We start from the raw sequence: 19,035 nt of genomic DNA, 5'->3' as shown, positions 1-19,035 counted from the left end.
CATGGGCAGCTAAAAACGGCATTTTCGGAGAACTTCAGAACGGCTTCAGGATAGACAGACGTTTGGATGATAGCTTACTTGTTCTTAGCCAGTGTATTGAAATATCAAAAGTAGAAAGCAGACAGTTATATGTAGCATTTTAGACATAACAGGAGCCAATGACAGCGTAGACAAGAAATGAAATAGACTTTATACTCTGCGCTAACCCTGGCATCATACAAAATGTAGACGTGCTCGGCAAGGTGCGCTGTAGGGACCATACGATTGTAAGAAGTGGAATTAGCCTTGACTTGAGGAGGGAACAGAAGAAACTGGTACATAAGAGACTGGTCAATGAGGTAGCGGCAAGAGGCAAAATAGAGGAATTCCAGATCAAGCTACAGAATAGGTATTTGGCTTTAACTCAGGAAGGGGACCTTAATGTGGAAGCAGTGAACGACAATCTTATGGGTATCATTGAGGAGTGTGCAATAGAAATGGGTGGTAGCTTTGTTAGACAAGATACCGGTAAGCTTTCACAGGATACGAAAGATCTGATTAAAAAGCGCCAATGTACGAAAGCCTCTAACCCTACAGCTAGTAAAAAACTGGCAGAACTTTCCAAGGTAATCAACAAGCGTAAGGCAGCTGACATAAGGAAGTATTATATGGAAAAAATTGAACCTGCTCTCAGGAATGGAGGAAGCTTAAAACCAGTGAAGAATAAACTAGGAATAGGCATGAATCAGGTGTATGCGTTAAGATGCAAAGCCGCCAATAGCTTTACTAATACGGATGAGATAGTTCAAGTGGCTGAGGAGTTCTATAGCGATTTATACAGTACAAGTGGCACCAATGATGATAATGGAAGAGAGAATAGTCTAGAGGAATTGGACATCCCACAAGGAACGCCGGAAGAAGTAAAGAAAGCTTTGGGAGCTATGCAAAGGGGGAAGGCAGCGGGGAAGTATCAGGCAACAGCAGATTTGTTAAAGGATGGTGGGCAGACTGTTCTAGAAGAACTGGCCACCTTGTATGCGCAATGCATCATGGCTTCGAGCGTACCGGAATCTTGGAAGACTGCCAACATAATCTTAATCCATAAAAAGGGGGACGCCAAAGACTTGAAAAATTATAGACTGATCAGCTGACTGTCCGTTGCCTACAAAGTATTTACTAAGGTAATCGGAAATAGAATCAGAAACGCCTTACACTTCTGTCAACCGAAGGACCAGGCAGGATTCCGTAAAGGCTACTCAACAATAGATCATATTCACACTATCAATCAGATGATAGAGAAATATGCGCAATATAACTAAACCTTATATATAGCTTTCATTGATGATGAGAAAGCGTTCGATTGAGTCGAAACCTCAGCAGTCACGGAGGTATTACGAAATCCGGGTGTAGATGAGCAGTACGTATAAATACTGAAAGATATCTATAGCGGCTCCACAGCCACCGTAGTCCTCCATAAAGAAAGCAACAAAAATCCAATAAAGAAAGACGTCAGGCAGGGAGATACGATCTCCCCAATGCTATTCACAGCGTGTTTACAGGAGGTATTCCGGGACCTGGATTGGGAAGAATTGGGGATAAGAGAATTGGGAAGATTGGGGATCTTGTGGAATATTCTGAAAGGGGAAGGGTTAGGTGACGATTGTCTACAGCTTTTGAGAGAACGTTAGCTAGAAAATACCCTTTTGTGTTGAAGGGGAAGGGGTAAGGAGTGAGGAGAAAGTTATTATCCAAAGGGACTGAGGCAGGGGTGTCCTCTATCCCCAGTGCTGTTTATGACGTACATGGTGAAGTTGGAGAAGCGCTAGAATGAAGTAATATCGCGTTTAATCTCTCATATAAACCGGCAGGTGCAGTGGTAGAGCAGCAGATTCGAGGATTATTTTCTGCGGACGACATAGTGTTGCTAGCTAACAAGCAAATGATTTGCCACGTCTGTGGACAGTAAGGCCACAATTTAGGTTTGAAATTTAGCGGTAGAAAATCAGGTTTTATTGTATGCTATGAAAACAGTTACCAGACAGTGGAAATACAGGGCCAGGAAATAGCCCGGGTGACAAGATATAAATATCTTGGTATATGGAATAACGAAGGCAATACACTAATACACACACACACACACACACACACACACACACACATATATATATATATATATATATATATATATATATATATATATATATATATATATATATATGAAAACACAGGAAAAAACAATAGCAGTGAGGAGGCAGTGAAATGCTGCCACAATGAAGCGCAGAACGCTATGGGGATACAATGGATACGAGGTGCTCCTGGGTATGTGGAAAGGTGTACTGGTTGGAGGAAATTCTTTTGGAAATGCGGTTGTTATCATTAAATCAGGGGTACAATCAGGTATCGATGGGAACCAAAGGTCTGTGGGACGCCTCGCGTTTGGCGCTCACGAGAAGGCTACAAGTGATGCTGTGTAGGGTGATATAGGCTGGACCAGTTTTCAAGTGAGGGAAGCTCGCTGTAATATTGAGTATATATGAAAGAAGGTAAATGGGCTGGGAGAGTGTTGGCGTATCTGTACAGGAAAAACATTGATTCCCAGTGGAGGAAAAGAACTAGCAAGCTTACCAGCAAGTATGCGGCCTGTAGGGTGGGCAACACAGCAAGAAAGAACGTCAGGCGAAAAGTGAGAGAGGCTGAAACAATCTCATCGGTGGCGGCAATGGAAATGAAACCTGCCATGAGTAACTACTTAAGAGGAAAAAACGAAATCAGGAACGGAACAACAAGGAGGGAAACTAATTTTGAAGCAAGATCCGGACGCCTTAGAACGCGCACCTATAAAGCGATATATAAGAAGGAAGAGGAAGCTTGTGCTTGCGGCGGTAAAGCTGGAGAAACGATGGAGCATGTTTTATTAGAACGTGAAGACATCTGCCCAGTGATCTATTTAGGCACCACTGGTCTCCTTGAAGCTCTTGGGTTCAGCGAGTGCAGGGGAGAATTAAACATGTCCGCAATATAGATGAGTAAGAGGTGAATGGAAGATTAGCGGATATAGGGTAACGACAACAGCGGAGGCGTACAGAACCAACGTTCACAATAGGGGGTGAGGAAATGTGTTTGTGGGTGTTCATAGTTTTTTTCTTTCTTTTCTTTTTAACATAGTTAGGACTTGAGGCAGTATAATAGAAAGAGCTTGGTGGCGCAACCCGCCACCCCGCTCTAAAGGGGGCCGCTCATAACATCCATCCATCCATTCATCCATCCAAGGGGGGATTGTAAAGTCGCCGCCCGGACACAGCCCGAATTGCAGCAGACGACAGGCTCGAGTCTGTTTCATGACGTCATGCGAGCGGCACTCGCAGCGCACCTGTAGGTCGTTCTCGGGGCTAATATTGAAAGGGACTCGAGTTGGGCACCGACTCTAAATGCGTCGACGGCTCATAACTTTGTGCGCGTTCTGTTCTCGCCGTTCGGTTTGCGTTGAAGCGAAAGGCAGCACGAAGGTCACTTCGGTCACTGCTGATGCCGCGCTTCATCACTCCAGCATTTTGACAGCGAGTGGCCGCGGTAATCAGGTGGAATGTGTTCACGTTTTCCTGTGCGCACGTGACACTTTGCCTCTTAATTGAGTTACTAAGCGAAAGTTTATCAGTTTATACAACCGATAAAACTACTATATTTAATTCGCATAGGTGCCTACTACTTTACGATCGCAATCGATGCTCCTCATTTCCGGCCAAACTGCAACTTTTTTGTTTAAGAAGCCCTGGTAAATGTTACAGGTATACATTGAACGAGCTTTCACTCACAAGATCCAGTATATATTTTAGTACCTCATCATCAATTTTCTCATGTTTTATCACTGCATTTGCACTGGAATATCCGCAACATGGACAATATTCGGTGTGTTTACTTACGGTGTCTCTTCTTTTGATTTCTCTTCCGGCTTCTTTACTGGCTGTCCCTTCTTCATGGTCTTCCACTAGTGGGGTGTGGCGGCGGAAGAGGAAGCTGAGAAATATGATGTGCCTAAAGTCATTCCAACTCAAGTGTAGATCAACATTCTGCAACTATCTAGCAAATGTAACATGTCCACACATGTCTATCTGATAAAGTTATAACAATAGCACATAAAGGCAATGTAAAAATGGCACTGCGCTGTTTTTCATTTTCCGTGTAAAGAAAATCAAGTATTTATCTTTTTGTATACTGGAGTATCGTGCGCTGATTACTACTGGGACTTGAGAACTCTTTCTGTGAAGAAGTAACAATACTAAACATTTCATGTTTGTGAGCACTGAAGTTTCAAATGCATCTGAGAAAACAGTAGCCACAGCGCTTATTTGTAGAACGTTCATTTCAACAAGAGTGCAAAATATGGACTTAAACAACGAGAGCTGCTAGTGAACACAAAGCGGAACGAGGCGCTCAACGACTCTTTTCGGGAATATAATTCAAATAGAAAAAAACATTTTGAACGTATTTGCGGAATTAAATATTACATCTCCTGTCGCACATCACACCCGTAATATTTAGTTAGCAAATTTATTGGATTAGTGGACCTAATGCTCAAAGCAAAAGTATCACTTAGTGTTACAACATGAAGACAATGACGCACTGAAAATTCGAGCATAATTTTGAACCTAACTGTAGCGACGTAGTATTTCTGGATTTCATTCATTTCCTGCACACATTTCTTCTAAAAACTTAAGGGACTATTTTCTCTACCGAATACAAAATCGTCGCGTAAATATAGATACAACACCGCGCAAGGTGAGGCCAACCGGCGTGCTGGACAACGCGCAGTTAAGCCCTTGCAAGCGCAGCTTTCCGATCATACCAATGTTCGTTGCTGTGTTCGATCTCTGTCATAATTTTATTTTCGCGTGGTGCTGAATAGTTATCACAGGTTGCTGGAAACAAGTTGTAAGCAATTACCTGATCGACATCATTCTTTGCCTTATCGCTAGCCTCTGTTATTAAAGACTCAGGCTACTGGCAGTCAATGTTGTGGGCTGCGATTATATGTGCAGAGGCAGTACTAAATAACTATACGATATATGTGCGTGTAATGAATAAGGAAACGTCTAGCATGAACAATTTCTGAAACATTATTTAAGAATGGTAGTCACATTTCATCACGTCATAGTCGATATTGATATGCAAAACCCGGTACTGCCAATCAAGCTGAAGTGGTCATATTCTTAACCTTGGTGAATATATGCTGTGCACACGGCTTTTCGAAGCCCTAGAGAAATGTTTGTGCTGTGAAATCATTCTTCTCTCCATAAGGACAGCGAGGTGCACTTGACGGACTGCCAGGTGTTCTCGATGTCGCCAGCGACGATGAGACTAACTGCTGCGGCAGGAGGCGAATCATGCAGTTAAATTAGGCGGTTTTACGTGCGAGAACCACGATCTGATTATGCTGCATGCTGTAGTGGGGATTTTAGTTTGGACCACCTGGGGTTCTTTAACGTGCACCTAAATCTAAGTACAGGGGAGTTTTTGCGTTTCGTCCCCCATCGAAATGCGGCCGCCATGGCCGGGATTTGATCCCACCACCTCGTGCTTAGCAGCGCCACACTAAAGCCACTAAGCAATCAAGGCGGGTCAGAAATGCCGCTCTCATTAGGCAGTTATATTATTTCTAAAACAACACTAAGCAAGTACAGGGTTGTAAGCGCTGTGTAATTTTTCAACGGCAACTGTGCCGACAAAAGAAGGTCCTGTTCTAGATGATGCGTGGCGTAGTAAATGCTGAAGTCGTTGGCGAGCAGATAATTTTATATACCGATAGACAAGCAGCATATCAAATAAAATTTACACAAGTTAGACAACAGCTGAATCTCCTGAAAATAGTACACAGTTTCACAATATTTACTGGTTTCAGCGCGCTAAACAGATGAAAAGCAAATATGTGACGCAAATCTGGTCGCTACGATTGGCGGTCAATCAATAGTATGACTGAGTAATGCTGTAGGCAAAAGTGAAATGTGCAATGAGAGTGAAGTAATTTCATTTCTGTGTGCAGCGTGTTCAAAAAGGATATACCGGAAAATACGGAGGATAAGTTTTGTAGTATTTCTAGCTTACTTTCAAAAGAGGCGGCATTGATTAACCTAGAATCTTGTACTACTGTTGTTGATGAAATATGTTATATATTCATTACTGAATTACATTTCGTGGCAGACTTTCAGCATAATCATAGACAATTTGATCAGAAGTAACTGACTCAATACGAGTGTACTAAGTCCTTGGTATAATGGGTAAAACACGCAGAGAAATCTGCAGTACGGTACAATACGAAGTGGCTAGTTTTGGAGTTCTCGAAATGGCTTTACTAAAAATGTTAAGTGTTTCCATACCTCTACAATCAAAAAGAAAAGTGAGTATGTATGTACGTATATTAGAATCACAACGGTGTCATGCAGCTGAGACCATTGGTGGGTTTATTGAAATATTGTTACGCGAATGTTGGAAGTATAGACAGACTGGGTTTACAATATATGCTCGAGCAGAGTCAGTGTAGTTAAATATGGCTGCCCAGCAATAACACACAGCAGTCAGCGTGTCGCGATTTTTTTCTTCCTTCCTTTTCTTTTATCCTTCCGTAAAAGCACCGCCGTGTGCTGAAGCGTCGTCTCTGTGCATGGTAGGGGAAGAATTGCGAGCGAAGTGTGGATTCAGCCGCGAAACGTGCAAGATGTCAACAGGCGTCGGACTTGAGTATGAATCAAACTCTAACGGTGATATCTCGTAATTCACGTCCTTAACTTGACGTAGGACTTCATAAGGCCCTTTGTAGCGAGAGACAAGCTTCTGGGAGAGGCCGACCCGACGACATGGTGAGAAAATGAGCACCCAAGGACCTGGGGTGAACTTGACATCGCGATGGCAGTGGTCATAACGCTCTTTTTGTATATGCTACGAGGCTAATAAACGAGATCGGGCGACTTGACATGTGTGCGCGATCGATGATTCCCGAGCGTACTCAGTTGCAACACGTGGCACCGAAGGGATGATGATGTCAAACGGCAATGTGGAGTCGCGACCACACAAAACATATAAGGGTGAATATACTGCGGTGTGATGTCGGCACGCTGGCCTACGTGAATGCCACGTAGGCGAGCGTGGCGGCCCAGTCGCGGTGGCCGTTGGATACGTACATCGACAGCACCTCTGTGAGTGTTCGCTTGAGTCGTTCCGTAAGACCGTTCGTTTTTGGGTGGTAGGCCATGGAAACCTTTTGCTCAGTGGCACAAGAGCGGAGGAGGTCGTCGACAACTCGAGACAAGAGCGTGCGGCCGCGGTCTGTAAGTAACTGTCGAGGTGCACCGTGGTGGAGAATGACGACATGGAGGGGAAAATTGGTGACGTCCGTTGCGCAACTGGTCGGCAATGCTTTTGTTATTGCGTAGTGTATCCCGTAATCTACAGCGACGGCGATTCATTTGTTCCTTCTAGTCGTCGTCGGAAAAGGGATAAGCAGGTCAAGGCCTACACGAAAGAAAGGTTCAAAGGGAACTTCAATTGGATGGAGTCGTCTGACAGGTGGCAAGGAAGGTTTCTTCCGGTGCTCGCACAATTCAGAAGTTGCGACATAACGACGCACGGAGTGGTAGAGACCCGGCCAGAAGAATCGGCGTCGCACGTGGTCGCATGTACGCAAAACTCCAAGGCGTCCCGCCGTCGGTGCATCGTGAAGTTGTTCGAGAACGACGGATCGTAGATGACGAGGAAGGACAAGGAGCAACTTAGAGCAGTCACGGTTGATATTGTGGTGGTAGAGGATGCCGTTGTGCAGCACGAACTTGTGGCATGGGCCGTCGGTGCTGCTAGATTGCATCCGGCGATGAGGGACTGTAAGGATTCGTCACGTCGTTGTTCAACGCACACGTCGGTCATGTCAGTAGAGTGTTTTAGCAGAACGTTTTTGACGGTCCGGTCCGCTCTCACGTACCCGCTCACAGTTAGCGGAGCGGCGGACGAAGAATCAGTTTTAGCGGAGCGCCCGGCTGCGTCCGAAAGGCATGTGCTTGCCTGACGCGCCACCTTGCCGCAGAAGGTAAAACCGCTATGAACATAATATTCAAGTTGTAAGAATTGCCGCAATAAAATAATATATTTGGAATTGCTCAAGTGTCTGAAGGCATTTCACGCAATACATTGCATTTTCATTTCTTATATATGTATATAATCCTTACATTAACAGAGCCGTTACGCTGTGTTGTAGCCAAGACAAGGTTTTTTGCTCTTTCAGTACACCTAAAACGTGGTCCGCATAAACAAACGTGCACACATGGCATGGTACTGAAACGGGTTCATGGCCACAACCTCCCGAATAGAAGAACTTCGTGTCTCCTAAAGTGTACTCTAGGTTTGCGCTTTACAAATCCCGATTCAAACGACCTCGTGGACGGGCCATCAGCACTGGGGGCAGCCATTTTGCTTCGCTAGACCCGCTTGACGCGCTCGCCGCGCTCCGCTGAGAAGGCTTTCTAGCGGAGAGGGGGCTCCCGTCCGCTCGCCCGCTGACTGCTGAACGGGTCGCGCATGCGCACTTGCGCTTCCGCTAGCCCGCTGAGCGGAGCGGACCGTGAAAAACGCTCTGCTAAAACAGCCTAGTAAAAGCCGTCAAGCAGGTCATCGGATCATGCGCAGCAGCATCAGGAGGATCCACGGGTGACGAGAGAGGCATTCCGCGTCCTTGTGTAGGCGTCCAGACTTGTACTTGATAATAAGTGAACATTCCTAGAGGCGCAAAGCCCAGTGACAAAGCCGTCCTGTAGGGTCCCGGAAGGAAAACAGCCATCAGAGTGCATGGTGGTCTGTAACGACCGAAAACGTGCGGCCGTACAAATATGCCCGGAAATAGGCGATCGCCCAAACTAAAGCCAAACACACCCGCTCTCTCATAGAGGAATTTGTCTCTGGAAGCAACAGCAGGTGGCTCGCGTAAGCCATCACGCACTCTGTACCATTCTGTTATTGGGCGAGAAAAACGCTGATGCCGTGGCTTCTTGCGTCAGCGTGGACTTCAGTCGATGTAGTTGGATCAATGTGGGCAAGTATGGGTGTGGTGGTCAGAAACCCGATGAGAGCGACGAACGCGTGAGCCTGGCCCGGGCCCCATGAGAATGGCATGTTCTTCTTTGGAAGATCGTCGGCGAAGTTTGTGACGAAACCACGAAAGTACGAATACAGGCCATTGAAGCAGCGTACGTCTGAAGCACAATGGGGCTGAGGGAAACTGCGAACGGTGCGAAGTCCTGCCGGATCTCGTTGTACACCGGATGCGTCAACAAGGTGTCCCAACACGGTAATCCTATGGCACCCGAATCGACATTCCTTTGGGTTCGGTTAGAGGCCGGCTTTTTGTAAGACCGCGAGAATGGCAGCGAGTCGGGTAAGGTATCTTACCCGACTCGCCTAAGGTAAGGTAGACGACAGGTGAAGCCCAAGGGCTGGCTGATGGTTCGATGACTCCTTGGCGAAGCATTTTGTTCACTTCTGATTGGATGACTCTAGCTCAACATGCGATACACGATAGAGACGCGGACTAATTTGATTCGTGTCGCCAGTATTTATACGGTGGTGAACAATAGATGTTTCGCCTAAAGGCCTGTTGCCGAAATCAAAGATGTCACTGTACGATTCGAGCAGGAGGCGAATGTCCACGGCCTGTGCAGAGGTGAGGTTAGGTACAATCATTTTCTTGAAGTCTACCATTGAGCAATCAGAGCTGTGATCTGCAATAGGCGGTAATAAACCACTCTCCGCATTCCGACTCTCAATGTGACATTCGGAACTACTAGAAACGCTGGCCAAGAACATGCCGGCCGGATGCGCTTCAGGGCAGATGCTGAAATTCAGAAGTGATAGAACAACGTCTTCTTTGTTAAACGTCACCAGGGTAGGCGGAACAGCAACGTACAACTTCAAAAGCACGTCAAAGATGGGATGAAGCACATATTCACCAGCACAAACCTGTGGCTGGGTGGTTAAAGTGACGTAAGTAACTGCCTCGGATGATAGACGCACATCGTGAAGTGAGCACAAGTGTGGCGGGGCGGTTGTCGGAGCATCGGCGAGTCGAAGCTGTCCTAACTGAGGAACGCCGGGTGCGCAGTTGATGAGCAGAGTGATTGGATAAACCGCCTAATCTAAAGATAACATCGTGATGGCTGTTGCCGATAGCAGCAAATAGAAGAGAAGTAGGGTGGTCGGCTGTACCTAAACGTGCAGTACACATTCCAAGAACAACCAGCACGCCACTGTAAGCCACACGAAGCACTCGAGCAGCTGCTCAGGTGAGGACCTTCTTTAAACGTCTGCATAGGCTAACACTCATAGCGAGTGCTTCGACAAGTATGCCGTCTATTTTAACGTTAATTACACTTATTTTTGTGGGCGACAGTAGCAGGCGATGCAGCACAAACTCCGAAGGCTGCATTTCCTTAGTTTTCCGAAAGGATGTGGCCGAAAGCAACAGGGGACGAAAGGTGACGTGGCTGCGGCAAACAGAAATAAGGGCGACGGGTTTTCGGTGAACGAGACTGTTGTCCCGCGCGGCGATGGTGAGCGCCTGTACCATTTGTTCCTAGCAGAGTTATCGGCGCTGTTAGACTCGGCGGTGGGCAAAACGTTGCGGTTATTTCCATCAAAACGGCTCAGGTTGGTCGGTGTGTGAGGTGTTGAGGGCCACGAGTTGCGACAATATCGGGCAACATGACAAAGGCGGCGACAGGTGAAACAGATCGGCTTGTCGTCCGCAGTTCTCCACTCAGTCGGGTTGCGATAACGCGGAGAGAAGCGTGGGTTGGAGCGAAAATAGTAGAAGGGCGTTAGTTAGCTCTGGGATTCGCGACACCACAGACAGAATGTAAACCAATTTTAGAGCGCAGCTCTTTGGCGTCCGTTCCTGGGTTTCGCGTCGGCGTTGTCGTCGGCCTCGTAACCAGCTCCGCCCCCCTTTCATCCCCCCAGCGCTAGCAGCGACCGACTGATACCGCTGGATGCCGCTGACGCCGCTAGAGATTCAAGATAACGTGACTGCATAGAACACCGTCGCCGCCATGCAGAAAGAGGACGAAAGGGTCTCCCCCCCCTGTTCTTGTGTGGCGGATAGGGGTTGAGTCACTATCGGCGTCAGCGGCATCAGTCAGTCGCTGCTATCTCTTCCCTCCTCCCTTTATCGTGTTGTCCGCTTGCTGCGCGCGCTTCTGCCCCCATCGTTTGCCGCTGGGTGTACACGCCGCCCCCCTCCCCCCTCTTCCTGCGAGTCTCGGGTTGTGGGAGAATGCGGGAGAACATCCCGTTCCTCTCGCTCGTAACGCGTCCCACGGCTGTGACAACCTCGCGAGGCACTTGTATAGATCTCGTCTTTGAGAATCAAGCATTGGTGTACCAAGTCGAACATATATCAGCCTATTTCTCCGACCACAAAGCTTCCTTCATGACTGTCAAGAACTGTTAGTGGAGTCTTTGTTAAAGGAATACGTGTGAAAAATAAAAAAAAAATTCTGTGATAGCGCATACATGTGTTGCTCGATTTCTTTGCCTCAATCTATCGAAAAGGTGAAACAGCTTATTTGCTGCGCTCAAATTTCGCATTAGGAAGTAACGTAATCGTCGGTAATTTTTTTTTTATTATTTTTCACATCTACTGCTGTACCACGCGCGGCGTTGGCGGGGAATCGTTTTATTAGTTACTAAAAATGATTGCGAACGATCTTTACAAGCCTCCACCGAATCTGTGTCACGTGCAATTCCATAAAGAAAACGCAAGACGTCTTCTGAAATGGCGAAATGTTTTTTTTTTCTAGTTCCTGGCGATTGATGGCTTGTACGAGGGGATCTGAACGTGTAGTAGCATCAGGGATAAGCGAACAGAAAGCTGTGGGCGCCATGGCATCCTGTTCACGTCTAACGATTAGCACCACGGCCTCTGATGGCGATGCATGCTGCTGTGCGGGGTGATCTTTACACGTCCACGTTGCGGCAGTATTGAGAAGTCTGGCGAATGGTTGCAACACGCGTCGGCTTGTGGCCTGCTTGAATAGTCGGCACTCTTTGATGACTGCATCAGCTGTAGAGCAGCTTTTCCACATGCGCAGAATAAACGAGTCGTCAGTAGTGCCCTTAAGTAAGTGCCCGGCCTTCTCAGCTTCTGTCATGTCGTGATCGTCTTTACGACACAGTGCCAGCACGTCCTGGATGTACAAGACATATGGCTTCATGGGGGATTGGCCACGGGAAGCCAGTTCCTTCTTTGCGGCAATTTTACGGCCGGCTGGTTTGCAGAACAACTCAGTCGATTTCTTTTTGCATGGGTCCCAGCTGGTCAGCTCCTCTTCGTTGTTTTCGTACCACACCTTTGGCGTGCCTCTTAGGTAGAACAACAGGTTAGCTAGCATAAGTGTAGGGTCCCGTCTGTTGATTCCACTCACGCGTTCGTACATGGCCACCCACTCTTCAACGTCGGCGCCATCGGTCCCGCAGGAGGTGTGGCAACGACTTTGTTCCCGAGCACTCACCGTCATTCATTGTGCGGACGGTGATGCGACGTCCACTGCGGCGCTCCGTTTCCAGCCGTGGTACGCAACACCTCTCACCAATGTGTTACAGGGATGTTGCGAGTCCAGAAAGCTATATATACATATATATATATATATATATATATATATATATATATATATATATATATATATATATATATATATATATATATTGTTGCGGGAAGAAAGCAGGCCCACGAGTGTAAAATAACTTATATTTACAAATGATGGATATGGCGTTCAGGCAACCGCCAGACTTCGTCTTTTCTCTAGTCCAACTCAACGTCTTCCTTCACTTCACCGTAACATCACCCTCCCGGTGGGGGAGCTCCGTCCCGGTGCAAGTTAAACAGCCTCACTTATTGGGGGGACATAGGGCTTGAGCCTGGTGACGTGAACAACATCACTGGTTAAGTTGGGAGGCACGGAAGGCTGACCGAGTGGGGCGATCTCGTAGGTCACGTCGGACAGTTGGCGTAAGATCTGGTACGGACCAGAAAAACGGGACAGTAATTTTTCCGACAAGCCGACACGACGTGAAGGCGTCCAGAGAAGGACAAGGGAACCAGGTGAAAAATGGTGGTCTCGGTGCCGAAGGTCGTAGCGTCGCTTTTGAGAAGCTTGCGAGACTGTGAGGCGATGACGGGCGACATCTCGGGCCTGGGCGGCTAAGTCAATAGCCTCGCGAGCGTAAGCAGTGCTGGGTGACTGTACTGCGGAAGGTAGCAACGTGTCAAAAGGCAAGGTGGGGTCGCGGCCGTACAAAAGGAAAAATGGTGAAAATCCGGCAGTGTCGTGACGGGACGAGTTGTATGCGAAAGTGACGTATGGTAAAGCGACGTCCCAGTCGCGGTGATCGTTGGAGACGTACATGGCGAGCATTTCAGTGAGTGTGCGGTTGAGTCGCTCGGTGAGGCCGTTCGTTTGAGGGTGGTACGCGGTAGCAATCCGATGTTCTGTAGAACAGGAGCGGAGCAGATCATCAACGACCTTCGATAGAAAGTAGCGGCCGCGATCCGTCAGCAACTGGCGAGGGGCGCCGTGGTGCAGGATGACGTCTTTTAGTAAGAAGTCGGCGACATCTGTAGCGCAGCTGGTTGGCAGGGCTCGTGCGATGGCATATCTAGTGGCATAATCGGTTGCTACAGCAATCCATTTGTTTCCTTTGATGGGAATTGGAAACGGACCAAGGAGGTCGAGGCCCACACGGAAGAAGGGCTCTGTAGGTATATCAATGGGTTGAAGCAAACCAGCGGGAGGCATAGCAGGCGTCTTCCGGCGCTGACACAGGTCGCAAGAAGCGACATAACGGCGCACAGAGCGATAAATGCCAGGCCAGAAGAAGCGGCGCCGCAGGTGGTCGTAAGTACGAGTGACGCCCAGATGTCCAGCAGTAGGAGCGTCATGAAGTTGCTGGAGCACGGTGAGTCGAAGGTGCTTGGGGACGACTAGGAGGAGCTCCGGGCCGTCAGGACGAACGCTACGACAGTATAAAGTTCCATCGCGCAAGGTGAACATCCGAAGGGACGGGTCATTGGGCGAGGAGCTTAGGCGGTCCATAAGTGTTCGAAGAACAGGATCCTTGCGCTGCTCGTCGCCAATGTGGAGGAAGCCGGAGAGGGACAGAATACTGATGTCCGAGTCTGCATCGGTATCGTCCGGTTGATCCACGGGATTGCGGGACAGGCAGTCAGCGTCTTTATGCAGGCGTCCTGACTTATATATAATAGAAAATGTATATTCTTGTAGGCGCAATGCCCAACGTGCAAGTCGTCCAGTTGGGTCCTTCAAAGAGGAGAGCCAGCAGAGGGCGTGATGGTCGGTGACAACGCAGAAGCTCCGACCGAAAAGGTACGGGCGAAATTTCGCGACCGCCCATACGAGCGCGAGACATTCTCTCTCAGTAATGGAGTAATTTCGCTCGGGCGTGGAAAGGCGGCGGCTAGCGTAAGCGATGACACGGTCTTGGCCCTGTTGACGCTGAGCGAGGACAGCGCCGATGCCATGACCACTCGCGTCAGTTCGTACTTCAGTGGGCGCAGAAGGATCAAAGTGGGAGAGAATCGGGGAAGTGGTAAGCCGCTCAATCAGGGTAGAGAAGGCTTTCTCCTGTAGCGGTCCCCAAGAGAAAGAGGCGTCTTTCTTAAGAAGGTCAGTGAGAGGGTGAGCGATGTCCGCAAAATTTTTCACAAATCGCCGAAAATAAGAGCATAAGCCCAGAAAACTACGGACATCGTTCGTTGAACAAGGTACAGGAAAATTTCGCACGGCGTGAACTTTCTGTGGATCAGGTTGGATTCCGGCGGCGTTGACGAGATGACCAAGCATGTTAATTTCACGGCGACCGAAATGGCACTTGGAGGAGTTTAGCTGAAGGCCAGCCCTGCGAAACACGGAGAGTATGGTTGTGAGGCGCCGCAGGTGGCTCTCAAAGTTCGGCGAAAACACAATCACATCGTCGAGGTAACACAGGCATGTAGACCACTTCAAGCCGCGCAAGAGAGAGTCCATCATCCGCTCGAATGTAGCTGGCGCATTGCATAATCCAAAGGGCATGACTTTAAATTGGTACAGACCGTCCGGTGTGACAAAGGCGGTTTTCTCGCGGTCCATCTCATCGACGCTAATCTGCCAATAGCCGGAGCGGAGGTCAATTGATGAAAAGTATTGGGATCCGTGAAGGCAGTCAAGAGCGTCATCAATGCGAGGCAAGGGATAAACATCCTTCTTTGTTATCCGGTTGAGGTGACGGTAGTCAACGCAGAAGCGCCACGAGTTATCTTTTTTCTTTACTAAGACAACAATATATATATATATATATATATATATATATATATATATATATATATATATATATATATATATATATATATATATATATATATATATATATATATATATATATATATATATATATATATATATATATACATAGGATGAGTCAGAATAGTTAAGATGGCTGACCAGCGACAACATGCGGAAGCCAGCGTCTCGCGCTCTTTTTCTTGCTCTTTCTTTATCGTTCCGTAACAATACGTATACACAGAACCCTATGTTCCAAATTCGTTCTATTTTAGTTATTGAATCTGGTGGTAAAATTTAAGGTGCGTATATTGTAGGACACTGCAAACATAGCACTGTGTTAACTGAGATTCCATAGTTATGAAACTTAACATACAAGGTGTTCTTTACATCTGAAATCGCAGACAAACACAAGTGAAGGCGGTTTTACAAGGTTCATCGGTGCAACATCTCATTCAAGCATGGATAACGGGGAGTGAAGGTGCATTCTTCATTTTATTGGGGAGTAGAAATCTTAGACTTCGTTAAATTTACCATGGCATAATTTCTTTGAATATTGCCTCTAATTCGAACAACACCATACCATGAGCTACATATTCGAATATCATCTTAGCGTTGCTTCTACAAGTTTCGTATAAATCCAGCACATGCAGGAAATAATGCTGCACCTAACGTTAATGTACAAGTTGGCAATGATTAATAGCGTTGTAGACATGGCAAGTCGATATTCTGGTAACATTAAGCGTTTACGCTCGTCATACACCGAGCAGGTTGAGATCTTGAGATCTCTTTCGCGTTCGTCTTAACACTGCTCTGTGCGCAGGGAGGGAGAGTGGTCGCATGCTGTAATTACGAAAGTAGGAGTGTTACCAATTCGTATGCGCGCAGGATTGTTTAAAAATACTTCTGGGACGTAAGCTGATAATGCAAATATTTAGATCGCTACTCACATGGCTGCCAAATCCTTGCTTTCTTCTTCCTCCTACAATTAGAAGAAACCGCGTGCCGACCGGAATGCCAACCTTCTTTATCTTTGCCAGCCTTCTTTAGTCACCGCAGGTACTAGGGCAAAAGTAGAAATGGGTAGCGCTCAATATCTGTTCACTGTGTGAGATAGAGCGACATAATCTATTTTAAATGCAAACTGGTCGACCTGAGCTAGTATTCACTCACCTGCTACTCTGCACAGCTAAAAAAGGGGCACGAAAAACATTGAAGAAGGATGATGAGGGCTTGAAGGAGGTATGTATATATTATTAGCACAATAGTTTCCTCAAAGTCTTGAGTCTAGTCTTCAAAAAGTCCAGAGCATTTCTTGTAGGTGTTGTTACTAGTGTGCGGCCACACACTTTGGACAACATGGTAGTTTCAAACAATGCTTGCCAATTACTGTTTATGTAGAACCCAGAGCTTTCTTCTGTGAGGCATAATGGGGCAGCCGCAAAACGGGCGGCATTCACGAAGCGTACTTACGAACACATTTTGGCGGAACAAAAATCTTACCAAAAAGTCATTTTTGAAATTAAAACTGTTCTTAAGATCAGCAAGCTTGCAATGTCCGCCGCTACAAAGACGAGCCTTCCGCTCGAAAATATGCGTGTATGCAATGGTAGGTAGCACTGGTGCGAACATCATTACTTGCGTCAATAGTAGGTGCAAGTCTATTCGCAAAATATAAAGAGCTGTAGCAGTTCCCGGCGTAAAAAGAAATTTCTACGAAATGAGGGTAGCTGTTCCACGAACACAATTATGTGTATCTGCGCCGCTCGAGCTGAGGCGGGTAAGTGTTAGAAAGCGTTGTTGAGGGACATTGGCCAGAGGGCAAAATTGATAGCCGATGACGGCGTGTACTTATATATTTGTGGCACGCTCAGATTAGTCATCTCGAAGTGCGTCGAGCAGCTTGAGTGTATAATTTTCTTAGGTGTGCGGTGTTGCGGAATACAGTAACATTTATTAGTAAGCTTCCTAATGTCTTGTAGTCGCTGTGTATGTGCGCGATAGCTGACTTTTCTTACTCGTCATGACACTGTATTAGGTGGTAGCAAATAAAAGTGCAGTGTCCATCCGGGATAACCGTCAAATTTGCCACTCATTGGTTTTGTGCAGTTCCATCTTTGTAGTTTCAGTTTCTATCTTTCATAGAGCCTCGGATTATTTTCCCCGACGGTTTTGAGGCTGTAGTTCTCCATGCGAGACGAAACAATGAAAAAAAAAAGTCAAACTGTTTCTATTGCTCATAGTGTCATTTTGCACCAAATCGAAGCAGCATGCCGTATTTGCCAACGGTTTTGCTTATGCTTAGGCGTGAGCAAACGTAAGCGTACGGTGGCCGGCAAACCTATCTGATATGATGCGCGACGTCAATACGATGGCATATAAACACACACACGTGCGTGTGTACTGCCCGGTGTCGCTGCAGAAACTTAATTCTTGGTAAACTCGCCAGTACGTTTTTGTTTTGCATGCGCAAAGCCAGTAACGGGCAGTACGCCTCGGGACAACCAGATGGCAAATAAAAGCGATGAGAGACGACAGCAATCGCTGTCCCTGTGATTGCCTCGAGATGTTTATTCTAAAGGACAGCCTAACATCAGGCTAGGGAGAAATGACGTCACTCACGTCTTTCAGTCGCTTCGTGCTATGTTCTTCCTATCTTTTCCTTCTCTCACTTAAGAAATACGTTAGTAGGCGCTTGCGAATTCAGCGCAATAGTGTTCTTCTACTAAGCACGGTGTTATGGTTCTCCGTGCCTGCGGAGCAGTAGTGGGGTCGCCATGACGCTACAAAAATGCCGGTCAGTGGCCTGGTGTCGCGAAGTGAGCAATGCGAAGTGTGCACGACGATAAATGCGGTCACTAAGACACGCAGTATCAGCAAGATACTGAGCGTCTGCGCGTTTACGTCGCTCGAATTTTGCTGTCTTGTGCGCTCTCCCGACAGCGCACAGTTCTATCACTTAATTCAGTCTGTTTGCACAAATTCACGGCATTTGTGGGTAATTCGCTGTCTAAGTGCATATCGCATAGATTGTGCTGAAGAACTGAAGGAACTTTTCATCACGGCCATGGCGCTTGCAGCATATGACTAAGAACTGGAAAAGTATTTCATTTACGTGTAGCTGTCGTATTTACGTTCACCCATAGAGCACGTATCCGCAACTCCTCAGCCTCTGGCTCTACCTCAGTAGTAGTTCCGGCTTCACATGTTCTAATTATCCGCAAGTGGAAAAATACTTGAAAAAGTTATCAGGCGAGAAGACACAATCTCTCTAATGATATTCTCTGTACACATAGAGGAAATGTTGCAGCTGTTACACGGGGAAGGATTAAAAGCGACAGATCAACGGTGAATATCTCAACAAACGTCAGCTTGCCGATGAGATTGTCCTGTTCAGCAACGCTGGACACACATTGCAACCAGTCATTGGGGACATTCACCGAGGAAGTTTAAGAGCAGACTGAACATCATTCAGATAAAAAGCTATTGTGAAATACTTTTAAGTGAATAAAAATTTATAATCAGCAGTCAGCCTCTACAGTGTGCGCAGGAGTAAGTCTATCTGATTTAATTCCTCACAGGGAACCCTGATCTTAAGAAGAAAATTTACAGAAGAATAAAAATGCGTTGGAGCACATACGGCCTTATCAATCCATGACGGGAAGCTCACCGCTGTCGTTGGAAAGAAAAA

The 19,035-nt window shown here is 46.8% G+C and overlaps 1 protein-coding gene across 15 annotated transcripts in view; it reads right to left on the bottom strand.

The window, feature by feature from the left end:
- LOC135898235 (neprilysin-1-like) overlaps positions 1 to 16,401 on the bottom strand; it is a 521,227-nt gene extending 504,826 nt beyond the window's left edge. For all 15 annotated transcript variants that reach the window (XR_011514790.1, XR_011514789.1, XR_010563291.1 and 12 more), the window contains exons 1-2: positions 16,295 to 16,401; positions 3,900 to 3,993 (exon numbers count right to left, since the gene is read on the bottom strand). Coding sequence is in view for 10 of the 15 variants with exons in the window: in XM_065427075.1 (XP_065283147.1) it covers positions 3,900 to 3,955 (56 nt within the window). In the remaining 5 variants the exon portion in view is untranslated. The remainder of the gene's footprint in view (positions 1 to 3,899; positions 3,994 to 16,294) is intronic.
- Positions 16,402 to 19,035: the final 2,634 nt, after the last annotated feature.

Source organism: Dermacentor albipictus, chromosome 5 (assembly GCF_038994185.2).
Source record: "Dermacentor albipictus isolate Rhodes 1998 colony chromosome 5, USDA_Dalb.pri_finalv2, whole genome shotgun sequence".
NCBI lineage: Eukaryota > Metazoa > Arthropoda > Arachnida > Ixodida > Ixodidae > Dermacentor > Dermacentor albipictus.
The sequence above is the reverse complement of the archived record's forward strand: the minus strand, read 5'-3'. Positions and strand labels throughout refer to the sequence as shown.